At 33.9% G+C, this 22,005-nt stretch overlaps 2 protein-coding genes across 2 annotated transcripts; one reads left to right on the forward strand and one right to left on the reverse strand.

Annotated features, from left to right (window-relative positions):
* Positions 1-922: 922 nt before the first annotated feature.
* On the forward strand, positions 923-4,617 carry LOC115699949 (probable transcription factor KAN4). Its single transcript, XM_030627499.2, has 6 exons — positions 923-2,307; positions 2,380-2,456; positions 2,769-2,805; positions 2,936-3,122; positions 3,938-4,031; positions 4,142-4,617. Exons 1-6 carry the CDS (start codon positions 1,650-1,652, stop codon positions 4,295-4,297), a joined length of 1,209 nt encoding a protein of 402 aa, XP_030483359.1. The 5' UTR covers positions 923-1,649; the 3' UTR covers positions 4,298-4,617.
* A 14,319-nt stretch (positions 4,618-18,936) lies between these two features.
* On the reverse strand, positions 18,937-21,088 carry LOC133031942 (uncharacterized). Its single transcript, XM_061105731.1, has 4 exons — positions 20,196-21,088; positions 19,910-20,101; positions 19,497-19,822; positions 18,937-19,417 (listed from the first exon to the last, which is right to left on the reverse strand). Exons 1-4 carry the CDS (start codon positions 20,697-20,699, stop codon positions 19,279-19,281), a joined length of 1,161 nt encoding a protein of 386 aa, XP_060961714.1. The 5' UTR covers positions 20,700-21,088; the 3' UTR covers positions 18,937-19,278.
* Positions 21,089-22,005: the final 917 nt, after the last annotated feature.

Here is a 22,005-nt window from a genome sequence, read left to right on the forward strand (position 1 = left end):
CTTCTTATTTTTCAATCTCACCAAGCTAATATTATATCATATTTTTATTACTATGGCTTGAAGAGAAAAATATCTGCTGAGCATCGCACGTGTACAGCTCGAATAGAATTGGCCATATAGTTATCATGGTGTAATTAATCAAATAGCTAGGATGAGAGTACTGATCAAAGTTTCATAAAATAAAAAATATTAGGTCATCAGAGATGTCAATATTTTTATATATTTTAAATAAGTGCATGCATGATTTAATTTTTTAATTTTAATCAAATCCTTTTTGAACAAAATAATTAATTTTTGGCAGGATTTCATATCAGAGTTTGAACGTGAAATTAACTTTCAGCACGAGGAATTAAAAAGTATTAGATATTTACCGTTGAGAAATGTACATATATGTATATATATAAGATGTCACCACTCACCAGTGTTTTTAATTATAAGCTGCTTTATTAGGGTTATTATCTTGTTGAGAGTTATTATTACTATATATATAAAAAATTCAGTAATATAATTCATAAGAAGTTACAGTGCTGTACGTACCATAAAATGCCTATTCTGAAACGAATTAATTAATGTTAATTGTTATGGAATGGGAGAAAATTATTGAGTTTGAAAATTAATTTGTAAATATAGTAACGTGCCACGTGTGCGAGAAAGAAACCAATAAAGGGAGGATTAAACAGGGATATTTTGGCCTGCCACTCAATCCTCGTTCATGAAATAAAATGGGAATATTCTAATTCATTTTTCAGAGTAGCCAGCTAGCTAGATTATATAGCTATATATACTAGAGCTTAATTATTATTATTATTATTAAAGTTTTATATATATAATTATTTCAGAATAAAATCTCATAACAAAAAGAAAAGATATAATAAATTTAAATATATAGGTCTGTCTTGATCCATCAACGTAGGGAAAGGGAAAGGAAAAGGAAATTAAAGAAAGAGACTCAATCCCCATTCCAATATTCCATTGAACAATGCCCTTTTTGTTTTCTCGAATTCCAACCATTCCCTTCAGAAACCTCCATTCATTCACTCTCTCTCTCTCTCTCTCTTAATATTCTCCACCCTAAAGATAAGGGGAAATCATTTATTAATAAACCATACCCTATTCTTTCCTCCCTCTTTCTTCTCCTTATTCTTTTATTTTATCTCTCCGTGGAAAAGGGTCTCTATCTCTCTTTCTCTTTCTTCTGATTATTAAATACCAATTACTTTTCCCTTAAAATCTTTCTCCCAAAAGAAAAGAAAGAAAGAAAGAAAGAAAGAAAGAAGTGAGTCTGTTGCTTTCTCCTTTTTCTGGCAAAACTATCTGCTATATACATTTAATGTAGTTCTTATTAAATATTTATTATTATCAATCAATCCTACTCTATATAATTAAAAAAGCAAAGCCTAAGTATAGTTCCCGTCCACGTCTATCGATCTCTTCATCTCTTCCTCAACACCAATGCAAATAAAATCATAAGCCACTCATGATTTAATCAACACCATATCTCTCTCTCTCTCTCTCTAGCTACTTCTACTTTTCAACTTTCTACTTTCTACTTTCTACTTTTTCTTCTTTAAGAGACCTTTCATTACAAAAAGTTTTTTCTTTTTCTAGATCCCAATATTCCATATCTTCTTCTCCTGCGCACAGTAATAATGTTCCCTAACCACACCACTAAAATGATGAGAAGAACTAGTATTACTACTGCTACTACTTCATCATCATCATCATCGTCATCGTCATCATCATCATCATCTATGCCAGACCTTTCGTTGCAGATTAGCCCACCTTCGATTCCAGATTATTATCATGCCATCACTACTACTGAAGCTAATAATAATAAGAATAATAGTAATGAGGTATTACTACTGAGGAGCTCAACCACCACCGATTCAGGTAGCAGTACTACTACAGGCAGTGATTTAAGCCATGAAAATGGTTTAGAGATCAAAACTACTATTACTACTAATTGTTATAATCAGGAGCCCACCTTGAGTTTAGGTTTTGAAACCAAAGATAATAATCCACCACCACCACCAGTATCAGTAGTACCAGCTGTACTGCTTCATCATCTACCTAGATCAAGCTTTAACAATACTAGTACTAATAATAATATTAGCATTGATCATCATAAGTACCATTTCCATGGTCACCAAGCTCAGATATATGGGCGTAGTGGTGAGTTAATGAAGAGAAATCCCAGATCGATTGGTGGAGTAATGAAGAGAAGTGTTAGAGCTCCTAGAATGAGATGGACCACAACCCTTCATGCTCATTTTGTTCACGCCGTTCAGCTTCTTGGTGGCCATGAAAGTACGTATAATATAATCATTAATTAATTATTATGTTTTCTTCATTAATTAATTAAACTGTTTTCTTATACAGGAGCAACACCGAAATCTGTATTAGAGTTGATGAATGTTAAGGATCTAACCCTAGCTCACGTCAAGAGTCATTTACAGGTGGGCTTAATTAATCTTATTGATAATTATTCTTTTCATTGTCATTTTAATTTTATTTGGAGGAAAGTCGTACATATATATATAGAGCCTTATTTGTATTTTTCTTATCATTATCTTATTCTTATTCTTTAATAATTATCTTATTCTTTAATTTTGATGGTGGTCGAGAACAAGAAGTAACGACAAAATGGCATCTAGGCTAGTGTAATCTTTACAATGCGGACCTTTTTGTTTATGTATTTTATTTTAAAAAAGTTTTTAATAAGAAAAAAATTAATTTGTACCGTTTCTTCTTCTTTGGTATTTATACAGATGTATAGAACAGTGAAGAGTACTGACAAAGCAGCAGGTGTAATTGGATTTTCCTTTTCCTCCTTTTATTTCATATCAAGTATATATTTATATAATAAAGCAAGTAATTAGTGTGGAAAATATATAATTAACTCTATAATATATATATGTGTCCTTATTAATTGCAGGGCAAGGACAAGGGCAGACAGATTTGGGTTTAAACCAAATTAGGAGAGTAGTAGGGATTAATAATAACAATAATAAGAACATTGTTAATGATGAGCATGAGCATGTAGATGGATCAGATGGAGTATTATCTTCCGAGATATTAGCTCAACCCCACTTAGGACTACCAACTAATTCCCATTCCCATGTGTAAGTGCTTTTATTGATCTCAACCTCAAATCTTATAAATATATTTATTATATATATATATAAAAATAATAATATAACACATCAACTTTATTTTTTAGACATACATTTCATGCGTTTTTATAATAAAACTTTTTAAGTAACACACCTATATACGTAAGTGATCATATGTGTATTTTATCTTGTTTTGTTTTGTCCACATGATATTTATACATATCTATTTTTTTAAAAAAAAATTATACATTTGAGCTGTTTGTTATAACTTATATATATAAAAGTTTCAATAATTAATATTTATTAATTATATTCTTACGTGTTTTTTGTACCGAGTACCACACCTCGCATTGTAATAAGTATCTTGACCCTAAAAGACTCTCAGAAGAGAAAGTCAATAAGGGAACGTTATTAATTAATTAATTAAATTGTACAAATCTCAATGCTGTGACAATTTGACAGACAAAATTTTGTATTATTTTATTTTATTTTTTTAGATACAAATTACTAGGAATTTATTAGTCCTTTTCAAATGGTGTAGTGTATGGGGTAAGGGCATGAGGCCATACCCCTGGCCCTGGCCGATCAATTAAGTAATTAATGATTTTGTAGCTGGATTTTGTTGACTTTTGTTTTTCCTACAAAACAGTCAAATGATATTGTAATAAACTTTAATTTGGTGTAACAATATTCATCAATTCATCATTTACATTTTAGTGTAAGAAATTAATTGTGTCATCACTAGGGGCAATAAAAAGAAATGCACATTAATTAATTAAGGGTATTGTCTAATAAGAACAATTATTAATATTGTAATTAAGCAGAAGTACTCGTCCCATTGAAAGAAGCATTTCAAGTCATGAAAATGGTTGGACAGTTGCTGATCATGATCAAGATTTCAGAGAAAATGGTGCCAAGGTACATACATATGTATATATACTTCTATATATATTATACTTATTAATGAATATAATATGGTTGATTATATATAGTTAATCTATAATAATAATAATTGTGTACGTACGTAGGTGGAGAAAGTGAGTTCAGGCTCATCATTGTCATTGTCATCTTCTTCGAATATGCGTCTTAACCTTGAGTTCACCCTTGGAAGGCCAAGCTGGCAGAAGGACTATGCTCATCATCATGACTCATCCAACGAAGTACTAACCCTTCTCAAATGTTGAATTAATTATATAACATAATTATTATTATTACTTCTACAACTACATAACGTTAATTAATTTTCTCACTCTGTCGGTGGTTGCAAAAATATCAAATGTACACCTACGCATTTGTTCCATTTTCCCCCCAATTTTGTCTTTCTTAGTTTTGTCATAGTACGTACGTAGTTATAATCATATTATGAGGATGGGAACTGTGGTTATATTACATGCTCTCTAATATATTATAATATTTGTGCTATCTATAATAATTAGTTTGTTCTCTTTATATAAAATTTTATATATTCTCGGACAAAATGGATTAGACGCAATTCATAACTCGCATGAAATAAGTTTTAATTAAAATTAATCTATTTAAAAGTATAAACATTTATATAATTTACATCATACTATATTAATTACTTACTTAAAGTAGGTCATAAACATGACTCATAAATGACTCATAAATGTGTCTTAAAAAAATAAATGGACTACATGGATATTGTCTCAGGTCAACCAGTTTATAAACACGTCGTATTTGAGTTTTAGTTTTCGATGCAAGCAATTAATAAATGGATTAAATTTGAGTTTGATATTTGTTTGTAATACTTAAACCTCAACACAACACAATACAACATAACATAACACGAAATAACACAAACATGACCCATGAACACAAATTGTCATTCCTACACCCTTGCCCATTCATCACACTTACAAAAAATATTACTTTAATTTTCCAGCGCAATTTGCTACTGAGCTTGTAAAAGTCACTTTTACCAGCGCATACATCTCACAAACTATGATAGTAAGAATGTCAGTTTTACTAACACACAATTGTACTGACAAAACTTATTTTTATCAGTACAAGTGGCATATCAATCCGTGTAAAGATCCTCCCCTTGATACGTTTTTACTAGCACAAAAGTGTAATGCACTGGCAAAAGTCACTTTTACCAAGGCATCTCGCAAACTGCGTTGGTAAAATGTCATAATTTTACATAAATAATTTTTAATATTTTTTTGGAATTCTTTTTCATTTTATAATCTTTTATAATTATTATTATTTTTCATTATTATTTAGTCTCGTACAAAAGTATTTTGAAAATAATTTTATAATCTTTTATAATTATTTAGTATCATAGGATAATTAACATTCTAATTTTTTGTTATCCCAAAATGAAACATTCTATTTTTTTTTATAATATTAATAATATAATTAATTTTGGAGTAGATTTATTTTAAAAATAAATATCATTGTTCATTTCTCTTCTCCAAATCGATTGAAATAAGGGTTCCGACGATTTTTCTCCACCCTTCGAAATCCAGCTCCTCCCTTCTCTCGATAGGTAATCCTTCATTACTTTCTCGATAAGAAAATTCTTAGTAGGTGAGGATTGTTGCAATGACGAGTCTTCTAATGTTGACAATCTAATGGTTAAAATTTGTGTAAAACATTATGTAAAAATATGTGTTCATAAAACTTGTCTCTATATGTTGAATCTCTTCGCCATTAATGAACAGCCAAACAAGCAAGAACAAGAAACTAGAGAAAAACAGAGACAAAGAGAAACAAGAAAGAGAAGGAAAGATAGAGAAAGAGAGGATTGAAAAATAAAGAGCAATCATACTATTCAGTAAAGAACATTGGCAATATATAGCCAATGATTACAGCTATAGTTTGTTGAATATAATAGAATTGGTTAGAAAAGTAAAAACGGTAATACCTAACATAACTAACTCCTATTCAACATACTAATCGAATAGACACTCCTAACACGGCCCCTCAAGGTTACAATTAGAAGCATCTTGAACAATTGAGATGTCTTCAATAGTAAGCTTGGATCGAAATAGAGGAAACCTTTGAGTGGAGATTGCCTTTGTGAGTCCATCAGCAAGCTAATCTTGAGCTGGAACATGCTTGACTTGGACAAGTTTTTGGATGATTTTCTCTCGCACAAAATAAAGATTAAACTCAATGTGCTTAGTGCGTGCATGAAGCACTGGATTTACTGTGAGAAGTGCAGTGCTAAGGTTATCACACCATATAACTGGAGGTTGAATGGTTTGATGTGCAACTCAGTAAATAAGGAGTGAATCCAAGTTAGCTCTGCAACTATACTGGCTAGGTTTCGAAATTCGGCTTCAGTACTCGATAGGGGAAATAGTGTGTTGCTTTTTGCACTGCAAAGAAACCAGATTATTTCCATAAAAGATTGTGAAGCCAAAAGTAGAGCAACGATCGTCTATGTTAGTGGCCCAATTAGCATCCCAAAATGCTACTACATCTTACAGAGGAGACTTTTTGAGGTGAAGACCATAACTAATGTTGCCACTGAGATATCGCAGGATTTTTTTAACAACTAACCAGTGACTTAATTGTGGATTTCGCATGAAACTGGCAGACTTTTATTGACATTGAAAGAGATTTCAGGTCTTGTTATCACGAGGTATTGAAGAGAACCTATAATTGATCGATACAAATGTGGGTATTGAACTGGTTCACTGACGTATGCCAAGAGTCGAAGACCACTTGTCATAGGAGTGGGTGCTGGTTTAGCATCACGCATTTGAGCTTTAAAAAGCAAGTCTCTGATGTATTTGGCTTGTGATAAGTGTAGGCAAGATGAGGTTTGTTGCACTTCAATTCCTAGAAAATAGTGTAGGTCACCGAGGTCCTTGAGTGAAAACTTGCTATTGCGAGTTGCAACTACATTTTTGATTGCAATGTTGTTGCTGCCAGTTACAAGTATGTCATCAACATACAGAATTAATAAGGTAGTGTATGTTGAAGTGTGTTGTATGAAGAGAGAGTGATCAGACTTAGATGGAACAAAACCAAGATCTAAGAGGCAATGATGAAACTTGTCAAACCAAGCACGAGGTGCTTGTTTTAATCCATATAGAGCTTTGTGCAACTTGCATACAAGATTAGGGGCTGAAGCAATTTCAAATCCTGGGGGTTGAACCATGTAAACTTCTTCATTCAAAGTGCCATTTAGAAAGGCATTATTGATGTCAAGTTACTTGATTGACCAACCATGTGACAATGTGACAGAGCAATGGTTAGGACAATTCGAATTGTGACAGGTTTAACAACTGGGCTGAAAGTTTCAGTGAAATCGAACCCATGTTGTTGATGAAAGCCCTTAGCAACAAGATGAGCTTTGTACATGTGATGTATCCCATCTGAGTTTTTTTTTTCTCTAAATACCCATTTGTAGCCTATTGGAGTCCTTCCTTTAGGTAATAGAACAAGAGAATATGTTCCATTTTTGTTAAAGCCAATATCTCATCTGTCATGACATGATTCCATTATTCTTGTTGCAAAGCTTCTTTGACATACAGTTCTTGGAATCTTGGTAGTGAGATAGGCCTTGGGTATATGAATCTTAGACTTTCCCCTTGTTTGCATGGCATGAGAATTAGTGGTGATTTCTTTCTGTGCAGCAGCAACTGGTTCAGTTTCAACAACAGGAGCTGGTGTGACAGTAGCAGTAGGTGCTGGTTCAGTTTCAACAACAGGAGCTGGTGTGACAGTAGCAGTAGGTGCTGGTTCAGTTTCAACAACAGGAGCTGGTGTGACAGTAGCAGTAGGTGTTTGTTCAGTTGATGCAGTAGTGGTGTTGTCATTATTTGAAGAAAGAAGCCAGGAAACAAGGAGCTGATCTTGAACCTCTCATTCAAGAAAAGTTGGGTTGGAATTGTTCGAAGCTTAATCAACATCATTCAGAAACTGAGGTGGAGGGGCACGATCTTGAATGAACATTTACAACCTGTTTCCATGAATTGCAGCAAGAACCTGTAATTTCCACAAAAGAAAGTTGTGATCATTTAGTCTAATAGACATATTGTGATTGAAGTATACTGAATTGAACTCATCTGAGTTGTTTCTTGAACGATTGAGATTCGAAGCTTCATTAGGTTGATTGACTGGTCTGTTGATGTTCGAGTTGTTGGTGCTAGCTCCAATGTTCGCCATGTTAGCCGACAGTAGGGGAAAGTGCTCTGATACCATATTGAATTTCTTTGCCATTGATGAACAACCAAGCAAGCAAGAACAAGAAATTAGAAAAAAACAGAGACAAAGAGAAAGAAGATAGAGAAGGAAAGATAGAGAAGGAGAGGATTGAAAAACAAAGAGTAATCATACTATTCAGTAAAGAACATTGACAATATAGCTAATGATTACAGTTGTAGTTTGTTGAAATATAATAAAATTGGTTAGAAAAGTAAAAATGGTAATACTTAACATAACTAACTCCTATTCATCAAACTAAATGAATACACTCCTAACACTATATATAGGATGTTAAATAATAAATATAGTATTTTTTATATATATTGATTATTTAGTGGCAGACATTAATGAGTGGCAAAATGAAACAAGAATTGGTATTTTGATACCCTTTGGTATCTTATTCATTTTTTTTATAAGAAATGACAAGTAATTAGTATAATAAATTATAACATTAAACTTAAGATACCAAATAGTTTATATATAAAAAAAATTGTATTTTAAAAGAAAAGTTTAAGTGATAACAAAATAAATCTAACATATGAAATGTACAATACCAAATAATATCTAAATATATCAAATTGTTATAAAATAATATAAAGTAGATGAGAAGAAAGAATAAGAAAATGAAGAGAGAAAGAGAAAGTGAATGAGAATTTCTGAGTTGTTTATTCCAATGGGGTGAACCCCTATTTATACAAATACAAGAGTGAGATATTAAGAAACTAAGAAAAAGGGAAACTAAGGAAAAGAGGAATGTTGATTACAATTCATGGTAATAAATAAAAGATTTGGACATCCACATAATTATTAATATTTATAACACTCCCCCTTGGATGTTCATAATAACTGCCTTATTAAAAATCTTGCTGAAAACTTGATCAAAGGAAAAAGAGTATAGTGTAAACTAACTCCCCCTCATTTAGGCATTTGTGGAGATCTTCTAATTGACGAATTTCGATCTTGTCTGCCGTCTTCTCAAATGTTGATGTTGGTAATAACTTTGTGAATAAGTTTGTAAGATTGACACTTGATTGAATATGTTGAACACCAATATGTATTTTCTTGAAGCGTATAAAGAAGAATTTCGTGAAATGTGTTCTAACTCTATCTCCTTCAATGTACCTCCTTTTAGTTGAACGATGCAAGCAGTATTATCCATAGAGAATTGCTTGGGTTGATACTTCTTTATTGAGTGCAATCCATATGTTTCCCGAATATACTATGTCAATGATCTCACTCACACACATTCTCTACTTGGTTCATAAAATGCAAGTATGTTAACATGATTTATAGTTGCCTCGTTAAAAATCTTGCTAGAAAAACCCAGTGGGACAAAATCTGAGCTAGGGAAAAGAGTACAATATATATTTCATATTCATAATTATTTGCAAGTTGCCTCGTTAAAAACCTTGTCAGGAAAACCCATTGGGACAAAACTTGAACTAAGGGAAAAAGAGTCAACATGAATATGTCTCCCCCTCATGCACATATGATCCATAATTCTTTTGGTGATAATATATCTCATAAGATTATTGTTATCACTTTTAAAATATCACCATATATAATCTTTGATCATATATTTTCTATAACTCTTTCAGAGTATGTATGAACTTCTAAATTATAGATGAGGGGTTCGTGGAACATTAATATTTATCCAACTAATTGTATCATTCATGTGTATATACAATCTTGTTCATACTACAATTTAACATTTCAAGTAGATATGAAAATAACACATTAATGATAATATAAATTTCATTTGTGACAATAATGGTACTCCAATACCATATATTTGTTCCATCTTGTTGTATGATCTTAATTTTCATATCAAAAGATCATATATCTATAATTCTTGATACATATGAAGTACTTCAGGACTTCAAACTTTATACATTTAATATTTCTCGATATACAAAAGAAATAAAAGTTTGTTTTGCAATTAATCAAAAACTCTTCAAGAGTCTATCACAACGTATAACTTACGTATTTATATTGCATAGACAACCATAGGTATTTTTCAAATAATAATTTACTTACATGTCTTTATTTCATACAAAGATCTTTGTCATATAGTGTGCGCGACTTTGAATTTATATCACTTAAGACATGTATTAAATTCTTCTAGAATTTTTAGATAAGGCTTATTTCAAATTCTCACTATATTAGGAGCTCCAAATAAATAACCTTTTGTTGCAACATTTATGTGACGCTTATAAATCCTCATAAAATATATTCCAGGCTATAATCAAATCATGATTATATTTTCTCAATATTTAAGCCTTACTTCAATCAATCTCATGTCTATGCAAACTTTGTACAATAATTCATTATGTACAAATACATATATGCAAATTTCTCATTAGAAATATTTATTTGCACACCCTACAGGTCTTACTTCACTTTATGTGAGTAAATTTGCCTGGATTGCGTCATAATATTTTGGCCAAAAATCAAAATGTATGTCGATGATTCTCGACAAATCTAATACCATGATCCTTGCTATCTCATGTTAGTTTATTGCATATGCAAACATTCAATATTTATTGTCGAGAAAAATTTCAATAAATGATAATTTCCTCCCATATTGACATAACTTATAGAGATCTCTTTAAATTACATATTTTTCAAATATGTTTATCATTTATAGGTATCTATAACGAATCACTTCAGGGATTCAATTATGATGAAATGTGTTATGTCTAACTTCTCTTGGGAGTCTTTTCGAGTACCGTTTTCATCACGGTTATCATTTTAATACTTTATAACAATAAGGTATCTCCATGAGTACCTCTAGATTTAACAATTTCAGGGCAAATCAAATGAACATTTATTAATAATTTCTACATTGTTCATTTACGCTTCAGGCGTTTTCAACTCATTCTATCTCAACTTTGAATAATATTGATTTGCAGTTGGTATATATCATTTTGAACTATATTGTTCTTATATACTTTGTGCAAGGATCATTTTTCAAAAATTATCATCGATCCCAACTGCTTCTCTCCCCCTGATCGAGAGATTTTTTAAAAATTGTGATATCTAATAATATTAATACACCTGTAGGGATTTCAATATATCACAATGAATCAATATTTGTTTAAACTCATACATACTATATGACATTGAACTTTAGGTTCAATAAACTTTAGTTTCAAGTTCAATCCTTATGAACTTAATTCATTTCTAAGAATGAGTCATACGTGTATAATTAGAAATACATAAATTTACACATTTTGTAAATGCATGATTATATAATCTTATCACATCGATAAGAAACTATGCAATAAAAATCTAACAATAGCTCAAGATTGTTAAGGAAATATAATTTAAATATTTTTTATGTGCAAATATATGCACATTCTTCTTTTGAGCCTTATAAATTAACAATGAGAAGAATCTTCTGGTTCTTCAACAAAATTTAGTCAAATTCTTTGACAATTTATTGCATATGATTGATCATGTCAAAATAATTCAATTCATGAACTTCAGGTTCACTATAATTTGTATTTCAATGAAACTTTCATAAGATAATGTAAAATCACTACAACATATAAGTAATCATAAAAAGTTTCATTTTTATATACACGAATAATATAATTATATTATTCTCCAAAACATATACACTCTTCATGAGTCACTATTATGTTTATCAAACTTTATATTTCTTCAGGAATCACTATCATCAATTCAATGATGTGTATAATTTAAAAGATACATGACAACTTCATCATGTTATTGTAATGGTCAAATAGATATAACCATAATATATCATTCATTTTTCCTGGTATCTTTTTAACAAGTCGTCTAATTTATTAATAGACTATTCATCAGTCTAATTATCATGACTTGATATATTATATATTTAAATGTACAACCAGTACATATAATAAGTTATTTCTTATCACTTTTATAACTAGATAAAAGTTATACATCTAGGTACATACTAATATATTTTACTACTCCAAGTAGCAATTCTATGTAAGACTTCTTCAGGAAGCTTTTCAAATAATCATTTTGTGATTCTTTATCACTTTGATTATATTGGATCACTAACAAATATTAGTAAATTATATATCCACTTTTGGGAATATGCAAACTGAATTATATAGTAACTATATATATACATATCCTGTGCCAACAATAGTTTGAAACTATTGATTTCAAGAAATAATAAAATATGTATATATTAATTTGCTTCTGGCATTACCAATATATGTGAAATCTATATTCTTTGAAATAGAATTTCATGTCTATTCATTCTCTTTAGATAATGATATTTAAATATTCTAAATGTACAATAAGTTTGTACAATTCACATTCTATTAAATAATCAAGTATACTTTTATCTTGATTATAAGTGTGTCCGTACTACAGGTACGCGATCGACCACTATTATTCAATTCCACACATGATATATAGATTTCATGCACTTTGATTATGTGTGGTATCTCATCTTTTGGTTGTTTCCACTTTTTTCTGGAAATATTTGAGTAGTAAATAATGTCATTGATTATTTAAAATCATTACATTCACTTCGGGGAATGACGTTGAACAAGTAGAACATTATTATAAATTTCTTAAAAATTTATTACTTGTTCATCCATAAAAATATAAGAAATTATTCAACAATTTCTTTTACGATATTTCAAAGAATATATGAATGCAATTTTTGCATAGTCTCCAAGATGTATGCAAAATTTAATCTTTAATATATGTCAGATTCAATAATTTCCAACATTGCAAGTAATAACAATGTATAATAACATGACTATAATACGAGGAATCTTTAAAAGTAATTGACTTCAATTCGTATCATTCTCTGCAGGGAATGATGAACAATAAATACATGCCTCATGTATTTAAATAACATTAGTCATGCTCATTGTTATTCTTATACTTTGATGTTTCAATGCAATTTTTTTAATATTCTTTTTGGATATTCAAAACCCACTATAAAATTGCATCAATAATAATCATTTTTAATGATTCATTAGTTGTATTCACATAAATACAATCATTTTTTTTTACAAATATAAAACATTTACTTCAGGAAATGTTTGTCAAAATCTATATCGATATTAGATTACTTTTCATTGTCCTCAAAGAATACAAGAACATATATATAAATATGTATTCATCTCTTTCATTATATATCCATCAACTATATAATGAATATTACATTTGCATAATCTTCAGGATATATGCAAGATTTTATTGAGGACGCATAATCATCAAGATATATGCGATATTTTATCGAGGATGCATAATCTTCAGGATATATGCAATATTTTATCGATGATGCATTATCTTCAGGATATATGCAATATTTTATCGATGATGCATAATCTTCAGGATATATGCAATATTTTATCGATGATGCATAATCTTCAAGATATATGCAATATTTTATCGATGATACATAATCTTTCTGGATATATGTACAATTTATATACATTTTCTCTATCATATCATAGGCAAACATATATTGTAAATATTATGAATGATAAGTACATCATATGTATATATATATGAATCAATAATAAATATATAAAAATATATACATACATATATAATATATAGATATATATAGATAAAAAGAAAAAAGAAAACAAAGGATTCTTGAAATTATTTCAGTCAGATAAGTATATATATAAATATATATTTAGTGTATCGTGACTTTGAAACAATTCAAGAATTTTAACAAAATACTTACATTGGGTCTAGGAAGAGACTCATGCTTGAAGCTTGGGCAGAGACTCATGCTTGAAGCTTGGGCAGAGACTCATGCTTGAAGCTTGGGCAGAGACTCGTGCTGATAACGTGTTATAAAATAATATAAAGTAGATGAGAAGAAAGAAGAAGAAAATGAAGAGAGAAAGAGAATGTGAATGAGAATTTCTGAGTTGTTTATTCCAATGGGGTGAATCCCTATTTATACAAATACAAGAGTGAGATATTAAGAAACTAAGAAAAAGAGAAACTAAGGAAAAGAGGAATGTTGATTACAATTCATGGTAATAAATAAAAGATTTGGACATCCACATAATTATTAATATTTATAACAAATATTTATAACAAAGATTTGGTATCTTATTCATTTTTTTATAAGAAATGACAAGTAATTAGTATAATAAATTATAACATTAAACTTAAGATACCAAATAGTTTATATATAAAAAAAATTGTATTTTAAAAGAAAAGTTTAAGTGATAACAAAATAAATCTAACATATGAAATGTATAATACAAAATAATATCTAAATATATCAAATATAAATATTGGAGTAGGCGTGAAACTTTGATTATTTTAATTGGGAAATTTCAATTTTTGGCCTTAATAATACAAGCCATATCAAAATTTATACCCTTCCTTAATTTGTACAAATTTAGTCCATTAATTACATGAACTTCCCATTTTACCTTTTTTTAAAAAAAAATAGCTAAAATCTGAAATGATCTTTCTCTCTCTTCCCTCTTCTCTCTCTCTCGTGCACCACTCTCTCTCTCTAGAAAAAAACTGAAAAAATTAATCAAAAAATTTCCCTCTATCCGTCCCACTCTCTCGTCACTCTCTTTATTCCCTGTTGAATGGTTGTTTTCTCGGTGGGTGTTGGTGGAAAACCGAAGCACAACTCAATATCACTCAAGAATCTTACACCATTATAATGGGTAAGTTGTATTTTAAGCATTTTGTTTGACTTTATGTTGTTTAAAATTGTTATATGTGTGTTTTTTGTTGGAACTGCTGTTTTTTGGTCTGAAATTGTTGAGATCTGGCAGATCTGGTTTTCAGTCGAATTCTGGGTTTTCCAGTGTTATCGATAATATATCGATACTATGTCGATGGTTTGCCGATGATTACAAAAGGAAAGGTCAGTGACGACCATTATCGACGTTATGTCGACATCATGCAACCAACATGGTATTTACTATTTGTCGACATTTTGTCGACAGAATGTCGACAACAAGCATTTTTTTTTTTTTAGAAGTTGTGATGTCGACAAAATATCGATGCAAATAAAAAAAAACCGTGAATAAAACATAAACATAACATAACATTAACATGAAATAAAGTTCATTAAAAACATAACATAACATAAAAAAACATAAAAAAAAAACAGAAAATAAAGTTCATAAAAAAAAACAAACATTAAATAAAACTCACCACAAGCCATAACATAAGAAATTATTTTTTTTTTTAAATTCTTTGGCTTGTGGGTGAGCCTTGCAATACTTGCATAATGTTCCAGGCTTCACCGGTTTACCGTTAAAGATGCCTAGTTTGCAACGACGGCATCCTTCGGAGAACCCTGGTGGTGGAGCCGGCCATACACCTGTTTTGCAAAAATGTGCTTCAAGTTGCCTGAACCTGAACTCGTTCCCACATCGTTCTCTTTCGAAAGCTCTTTGGGCGTCAAAAACTTTCTGCATTTCAGGAGTAACTATGCCAACATCAGGCTCCTGCTTCAGCTCTTCAGGAGTTAAGATGAAGAATTTGCCGTTCTTTCTTGGGGCCATATTTAGAACTTAAGAATAAGAGAAATTTTTAAGAGTAAGAGAGAAGTAGAAGACAAGAGCACTTATGAATAAGAAAGGGATTTGCTTTTATAGAGCAGTAAACATGTTGGTAATGTATGAAAATTTAATGGTCATTAAATGCGTAATCGTACGGAGTAAAACGCATGAAATGGTGTATTTGTCGACTGAATGTCGATACTATGTCGACATCATGTCGACAACATGCCAATTTAGTGTCACTGCTAACACATTTGTCGATGCCATGTCGACGTCATGTCGACATGTTGTCGATAGGACACGTGTCTGACATGCAACGTGTCAGTTGGGAAGGGTTGTTGGGAACGTAGGTAAAATTTATTAACATTAAATGTGCAACCGTTGTTAATTGTCGATTGAATGTCGATGGTATGTCGATATTATGTCGATGGCGAGCATGCTTGGTGTGGTTGTCGACTGTATGTCGATAGTATGTCGACACAATGTCGACAATCAGTGCCCTTATTTCTGCTGTTGTGATTATCGACATTATGTCTATTGATATCGATGGGATGTCGATTTTTTTTTTTTTGGTGTTTTTTCCTTTACTCACCTTGTTTTTTTGGTTTGCAATTGGAGGAGACAAAGTGTTCCTTGTTGTATCGTACGATGGTGTTTGGTTATGTGAGAATTATAATTGGATCTACAAAGCAAATAGCAGCTTGACGTTGACAGTTACAACCGAGACAACCCTACAAGAACTGCGACAAATTTTATATGAAGAGTTGGAAGTTGATCCGGTAGCGTATGATTTAAAGTTGGAGATTTGTTCCTTGTACATGAAGGGAAAAATGGTTGCGCCAGAGGTTATTAAGAGAGAACGCCAACTGAGAACGTTTTTAGAGATGAGGGCAACAATGTCAAATACAGAGTTTATGCCATTATTCGTGACCAAGGTGAGAAAAGTTGGGAATTCGGAGCCTACGCCGCCTACTAATCCTCTCCCTCAGAGTGTGGTAGGGTCTTCCGTTCCCGAAACAGATGTTGGGATTGGTGTGAATGAGGAGGTTCCGGCCAATTTAGAGGTTCCGACCAATTTAGAGGTTCCGACCAATGTAGGGCAAGAACAAGAAGTGACAGGATTTCATCAGTTTGAAGAGTTCGATACACCCTTCTACAATAACGATCCTATTGTAGATTTGAATATGGACGATGAACATGATTTAGCAGTCGATGAACCCGTAGCGGGACCATTGTTGAGGTTAGAGTGTGTACCGAGTAACCAAGGTACACAGCGAGAATGACAACCTCGTAGTGAAAATCGCACTACACCTGGAACTAGCAGTAGTCAACCAGGCAGAACTGAAGAACATGCTCGTCATGCAACGTTCTCAACGTTCTCCTCTTTTGAAGTTTGTACCAAGTTCAAAGCTCCCATGTGGACAAAGGAAGATATAATGGAAAATCATGAGCTAACTACTTGTTTACAAAGTAAGGAAGCAGGGGTGATAGAGCTTGGTAATTTTTATGAAAACAAGGAAGAACTGAGACAAGTAGTGGGTAGGTTTGCACTTAATAACAATTTCGAGTGGATGGTGAAGAAGTCATCCCCTGATGTGTTGTACGTTACATGCAAGGCTCCAGATTGTAAATGGAGATTGAGGGGGAGGAAGAAGATGCATTCTGACAACTTTGAGGTCACTGTATTTCACAATGAACACACATGTAACTTGAATGCGAGACGTTCAGATCACCGTCAAGCAGCACCATGGGTAGTTGGCTACCTTATTAAGGGGAAGTACACCCAAGACGGAACTAAGTACAAGGCTAAAGACATACAGAGGGACATGTTTGACAACTACGGTATCAGTATGAGTTATGTGAAGGCGTGGAGGTGCAGGGAGATGGGACTTACGTATGCTAGGGGTACGCCTGAGTTTTCATACATGAAGCTTCCTGGGTACTTGTACATGCTGGAACAGAAGAATCCAGGTACCATTACTGACTTGTACTTAGAGGATGAGCGGTTCAAGTACTGTTTTATATCACTCGGTGCATGTAGAAGGGGCTTTTCTTTTTGTCGTCCTGTTTTGAGTATCGATGGCACCTTCTTGAAGACGAAGTACGGCGGTATAATGTTAGTTGCTGTGGCATAAGATGCGAACAACCAATTGTTGCCGGTTGCTTATGGTATCGTTGACAGTGAGAATAACGACTCCTGGACGTATTTCTTACAGAAGTTGAGGGTAGCAATTGGCGTGGTTGAGAACTTAGTGTTTGTGTCAGATAGGCATCAAAGCATTGATCATGCTGTTGAACTCGTTTTTCCCGAAGCAGTCCACTGTGCATGCTATCACCACATTGTTATGAACGTGAACGCCAAATTCAAGACTGATGCTTTTCACAACCAAATATATAATGTTGCTTACGCATGGTCGAAGACTGAATGCGATAGAGAGTTCGAGAAGCTTAGAAAGATGAATCCGACCATTGCTGCATATGTGGAGAGTATAGGGTTTGAGAAGTGGGCTCACCCTTATTGTTTGGGCGATAGATACAACATCATGACGAGCAACGCTGCTGAAAGCTTCAATAGTGTCACAGAAGAGTTCAGGAAATATCCAATAACTACTTTGGTTGAATTTATCAGGTTCACACTCCAATCGTGGTTCGCTGATCGCCTCGAAAATGCTGACAAATGTGTCACCCCTTTGGCCACGCTCTTTGAAAAAAACTTGGCAAAAATTCATGAAAATGCAAGGTACAGGCGCGTCCAACGAAATGGAGCCAATTTGTATAACGTTGGTAGGGGACCTAACGGTGAAAGAGGTGGTGATGTGAATCTAGTTGAAAGAACATGCACTTGCGGCGTGTTCACGTTATTGAAACTCCCTTGCCTTCATGCATGTGCCGCGACATTGAAAACGAACACAAGTGTGTACACGCTTTGCTCACCTTATTATTCAAAAGAAACGTGGAGGAAGATTTACGATGATACCATCAATCTTGCTGGTGACGAGGATGATTGGGTTCTCCCAGAACACATCAAGAATATGAAAGTTGGGGTACCTGTGGAAAAGAAGCCTGTAGGTCGTCCAAGAAAAAGCAACGCTGGAAGAAGACGGGAGAACCGTTTCCGTCTGGTGATAAAAAAGGTTCTGTACCACGAAACTGCAGCCGCTGTGGCAGTTCAGGCCACAACAGAGCAACATGCAAAGCCCGCATCTGAGGCGTCTTGTACGTATTCGTTGGGAAATTTGATATATTGTAATGATGCATATTTTGTCATAGTTATTTTTGTTGAGGTTGAATATTTTTCAAATATTTTAATTATTTTTAGGTTTAATAGTTATTTTTGTTGAATAATATTGATATTTTATATTTGAAACCACGAATAATTATCAAAATTTGAACGAAAAGAAAATCTATATATACATAACTGTAATGTTAATTACACAAAATATACAATGTCCCAATAATTACACATATAATCAGCTGACATTTTGGTAAAATAAATCGACACACCACCGTTGACGAAACATAGCTATCCGGTCTGGCGTCACATCGGTCAATCCACGCTGCATCATGAGATGCTCCACATACTCAATGCAATAGACGCCACAATCACCACTAAATGCAAAATAAAATGTAAAGTCAGTCTAACGTAAAACATATTTTAATACTATAGTACTTTTTTATCGCTATGTACCTGGTTGCTGACTTCGGAACTAAGTCGTGAGTGGCTCGAGTCGCGTGCATTTTTGGAAGCACCGTGATGTCACAGTTAGCTAACGCCATGATCTGGTTGTTATGTGGAAATTCCCCGGTTGCAAGGATTAGCGAGGGCAGCAGTTCTGCCCAAACCTTCAGGATGGGTTCCAAGGCGGTCCAATGACAGACGCTGGAATCACAGTCGTAGACATTAATTTTCCACAGCTCTATGTCGACTTCAACTGTGACCCAGTGCCTTGCCTCGGGAAGGTTCAGAACGAAGTAAATAAACTCGTTACCCCTCCATCTCTCAAAGACTTGGGACTGTAATTACAGAGAACAACGAAACAATTAACAAACCATAATAATCTTCCCAAACAATTAACATTTAAAATCTTACTAAAACAATACCTTATGAGCCCCTGTGCAGTAGTCCAGGATATAATCCTCCCATTTAAAGTTTTTCCTCGGACCCTTGTGGCTCGTCCATGCACTGCTCATCATGGCGGTCACGAATGTGGAGAGAATGATACCCTTCTGAGGAAATGTCAGTGGATAGTCGGTGCGTCGCCTCCTCAGCATATGCATTGCTGCATCTATATGCTGCATATAAAGGGAAATGTCAGTTAGACAAAAAAATATATTAATTGCACATACAGTTGTAAAGTGAAGTAATATTATAAAATACTTTACTTACGTCATCTGTAAGCCATTCCTTTGGTGTGAGCATTATCCAAAAGAATCCTGGACCGTAATCACCACTTCTCAAATCCCGAAGTCGGTGGTTCGGAATGAGTCCAACACACCACTTTCGGAAAGTGGTTAACAATTTCTCATCCGGTGGCTCCAGGGGATCAAAAGTCGAAGATGGCCTATGTCTCCTCTTCATCTCCGTATAGTCACCGAACCATACAGGAGGCTTTCTCTTCCTCTTCCGACTCTTAACCACTGCAGGTTGTGCCTCTATGGACAGAATCTCACCCTGCGACTCGGTGTCATGTACATGGATAAGAGGTTGTGCCTCGATCGGAGTCGCTGGAGCTCCCTCATAAGGATCGTAATCGTCGGGGAAGACCTCATCCTCTTCTACTGGGGGTGAAGCAGCTGGTGGTGGGGTAGATGGATCTGCTGGGGCCTCCGGTGGTGAAGCCGTCGTTGGCGGACGATTCAACATGGCCAATATGTGTCTGAGCTGCTCCATAATTACATTCTGACCACCCTTCAGCTCTACATGGCTGGTCTCGTATGCCTTCTTCAGCTCGACATGAGCAGCATACAGACCCTGAGTGTCAGCCTCGATCCTATCCAACCGAGCCACTAAATCAGTGTACTCGGCACCCCGAACGCCTGATGAAGATGGTGCACTGGGCTGAGGTTCTGAACCAGTGGCCTGAAAAAATATATATCAAAAAAATACGGTAAGCATACGATAATTCCACAATGTAACAAATATCACAAAACAAAAACAATAAAAAATAAAGACATAAAAAAAAAGTTCCAAAAATTGGTACCTGAGTGTCTGGGACCTGAGTCTCTGGTACCTGACTACCTGCCTCAGCCTCTGTGTCATCCACAACATCATCAACCAAGTTCTCCACACCATCGTAAGATATGGTCCTCACAAATTCCTCCTCCTCTGTCCGTGGAAGTAGCCCCTTCACCACTTCAAGATTCTGTTTATGGTTCAAAAAATATCAAAATAAAACCATTTAGCATTTATTAGAAGCATTTATGTTAAATAATTATTCTGAACATAAGTGAAAATCATACCCGTCTAGAAAATAATGCGCTGACGTCTTTCTTCCCAATATCGCCTTTGCTTGTCCAGCTAAGCATCCTGGGGAACCGAATCCCGTGGTTCGTGCCATACCTCTTCCCAACCTCCAAAATGGCCTCGTACGCCCAATATTGTACTGCAGGTGCGAAGCCATATGCTGTGTATTTGCACTCGTGCTGAACATCCGAACTCAGCTTCTTCTCGTAGTTGGCCTTCTGTTTCAACATGTCTTTCTGAAGCGAGTGCATGAGTCTGGCGAATGAGTGCTTCCCCCAAGGAATCCGGAAGAAGAACTCGAGGTCTTCCACATATCTAAGTATGTGAGGCGTGATCAGCGCGTTTGCCTCGCGGCCCAGAAGCACTGACTCCACAAACAAGCACAAGCCGAGCTTGTACAAGTTTTCCGGGTTCTGGCAGTTTGTGAACTGAAGTTGGAGTGCTTCTGTCTTCACACTATCAGACCGGTTGAAATATCTGTTGATCAATCGGTCTGACCCTGAGCGCGCGACCTGCACAGCCTTCTCCTCTTCTGTTGGCCCCGAGGAGAAGTCCAAACCCGTAATGAGTGCAAACTCCAGCACCCCGAATCGGACCTCCTTCCGACCAACATAAAACCTCATCCTCAACTCCTCCTGAGCATCCACTTTCATTTTGTGGAACATCAGCTGGTGAAATAACACCGAGGAGAATGTCAAGGGTACGGCATTCCAGAAGTTCCCGAAACGGCTTT

This window comes from Cannabis sativa, chromosome X (genome assembly GCF_029168945.1).
Source record: "Cannabis sativa cultivar Pink pepper isolate KNU-18-1 chromosome X, ASM2916894v1, whole genome shotgun sequence".
Classification (NCBI taxonomy): domain Eukaryota; kingdom Viridiplantae; phylum Streptophyta; class Magnoliopsida; order Rosales; family Cannabaceae; genus Cannabis; species Cannabis sativa.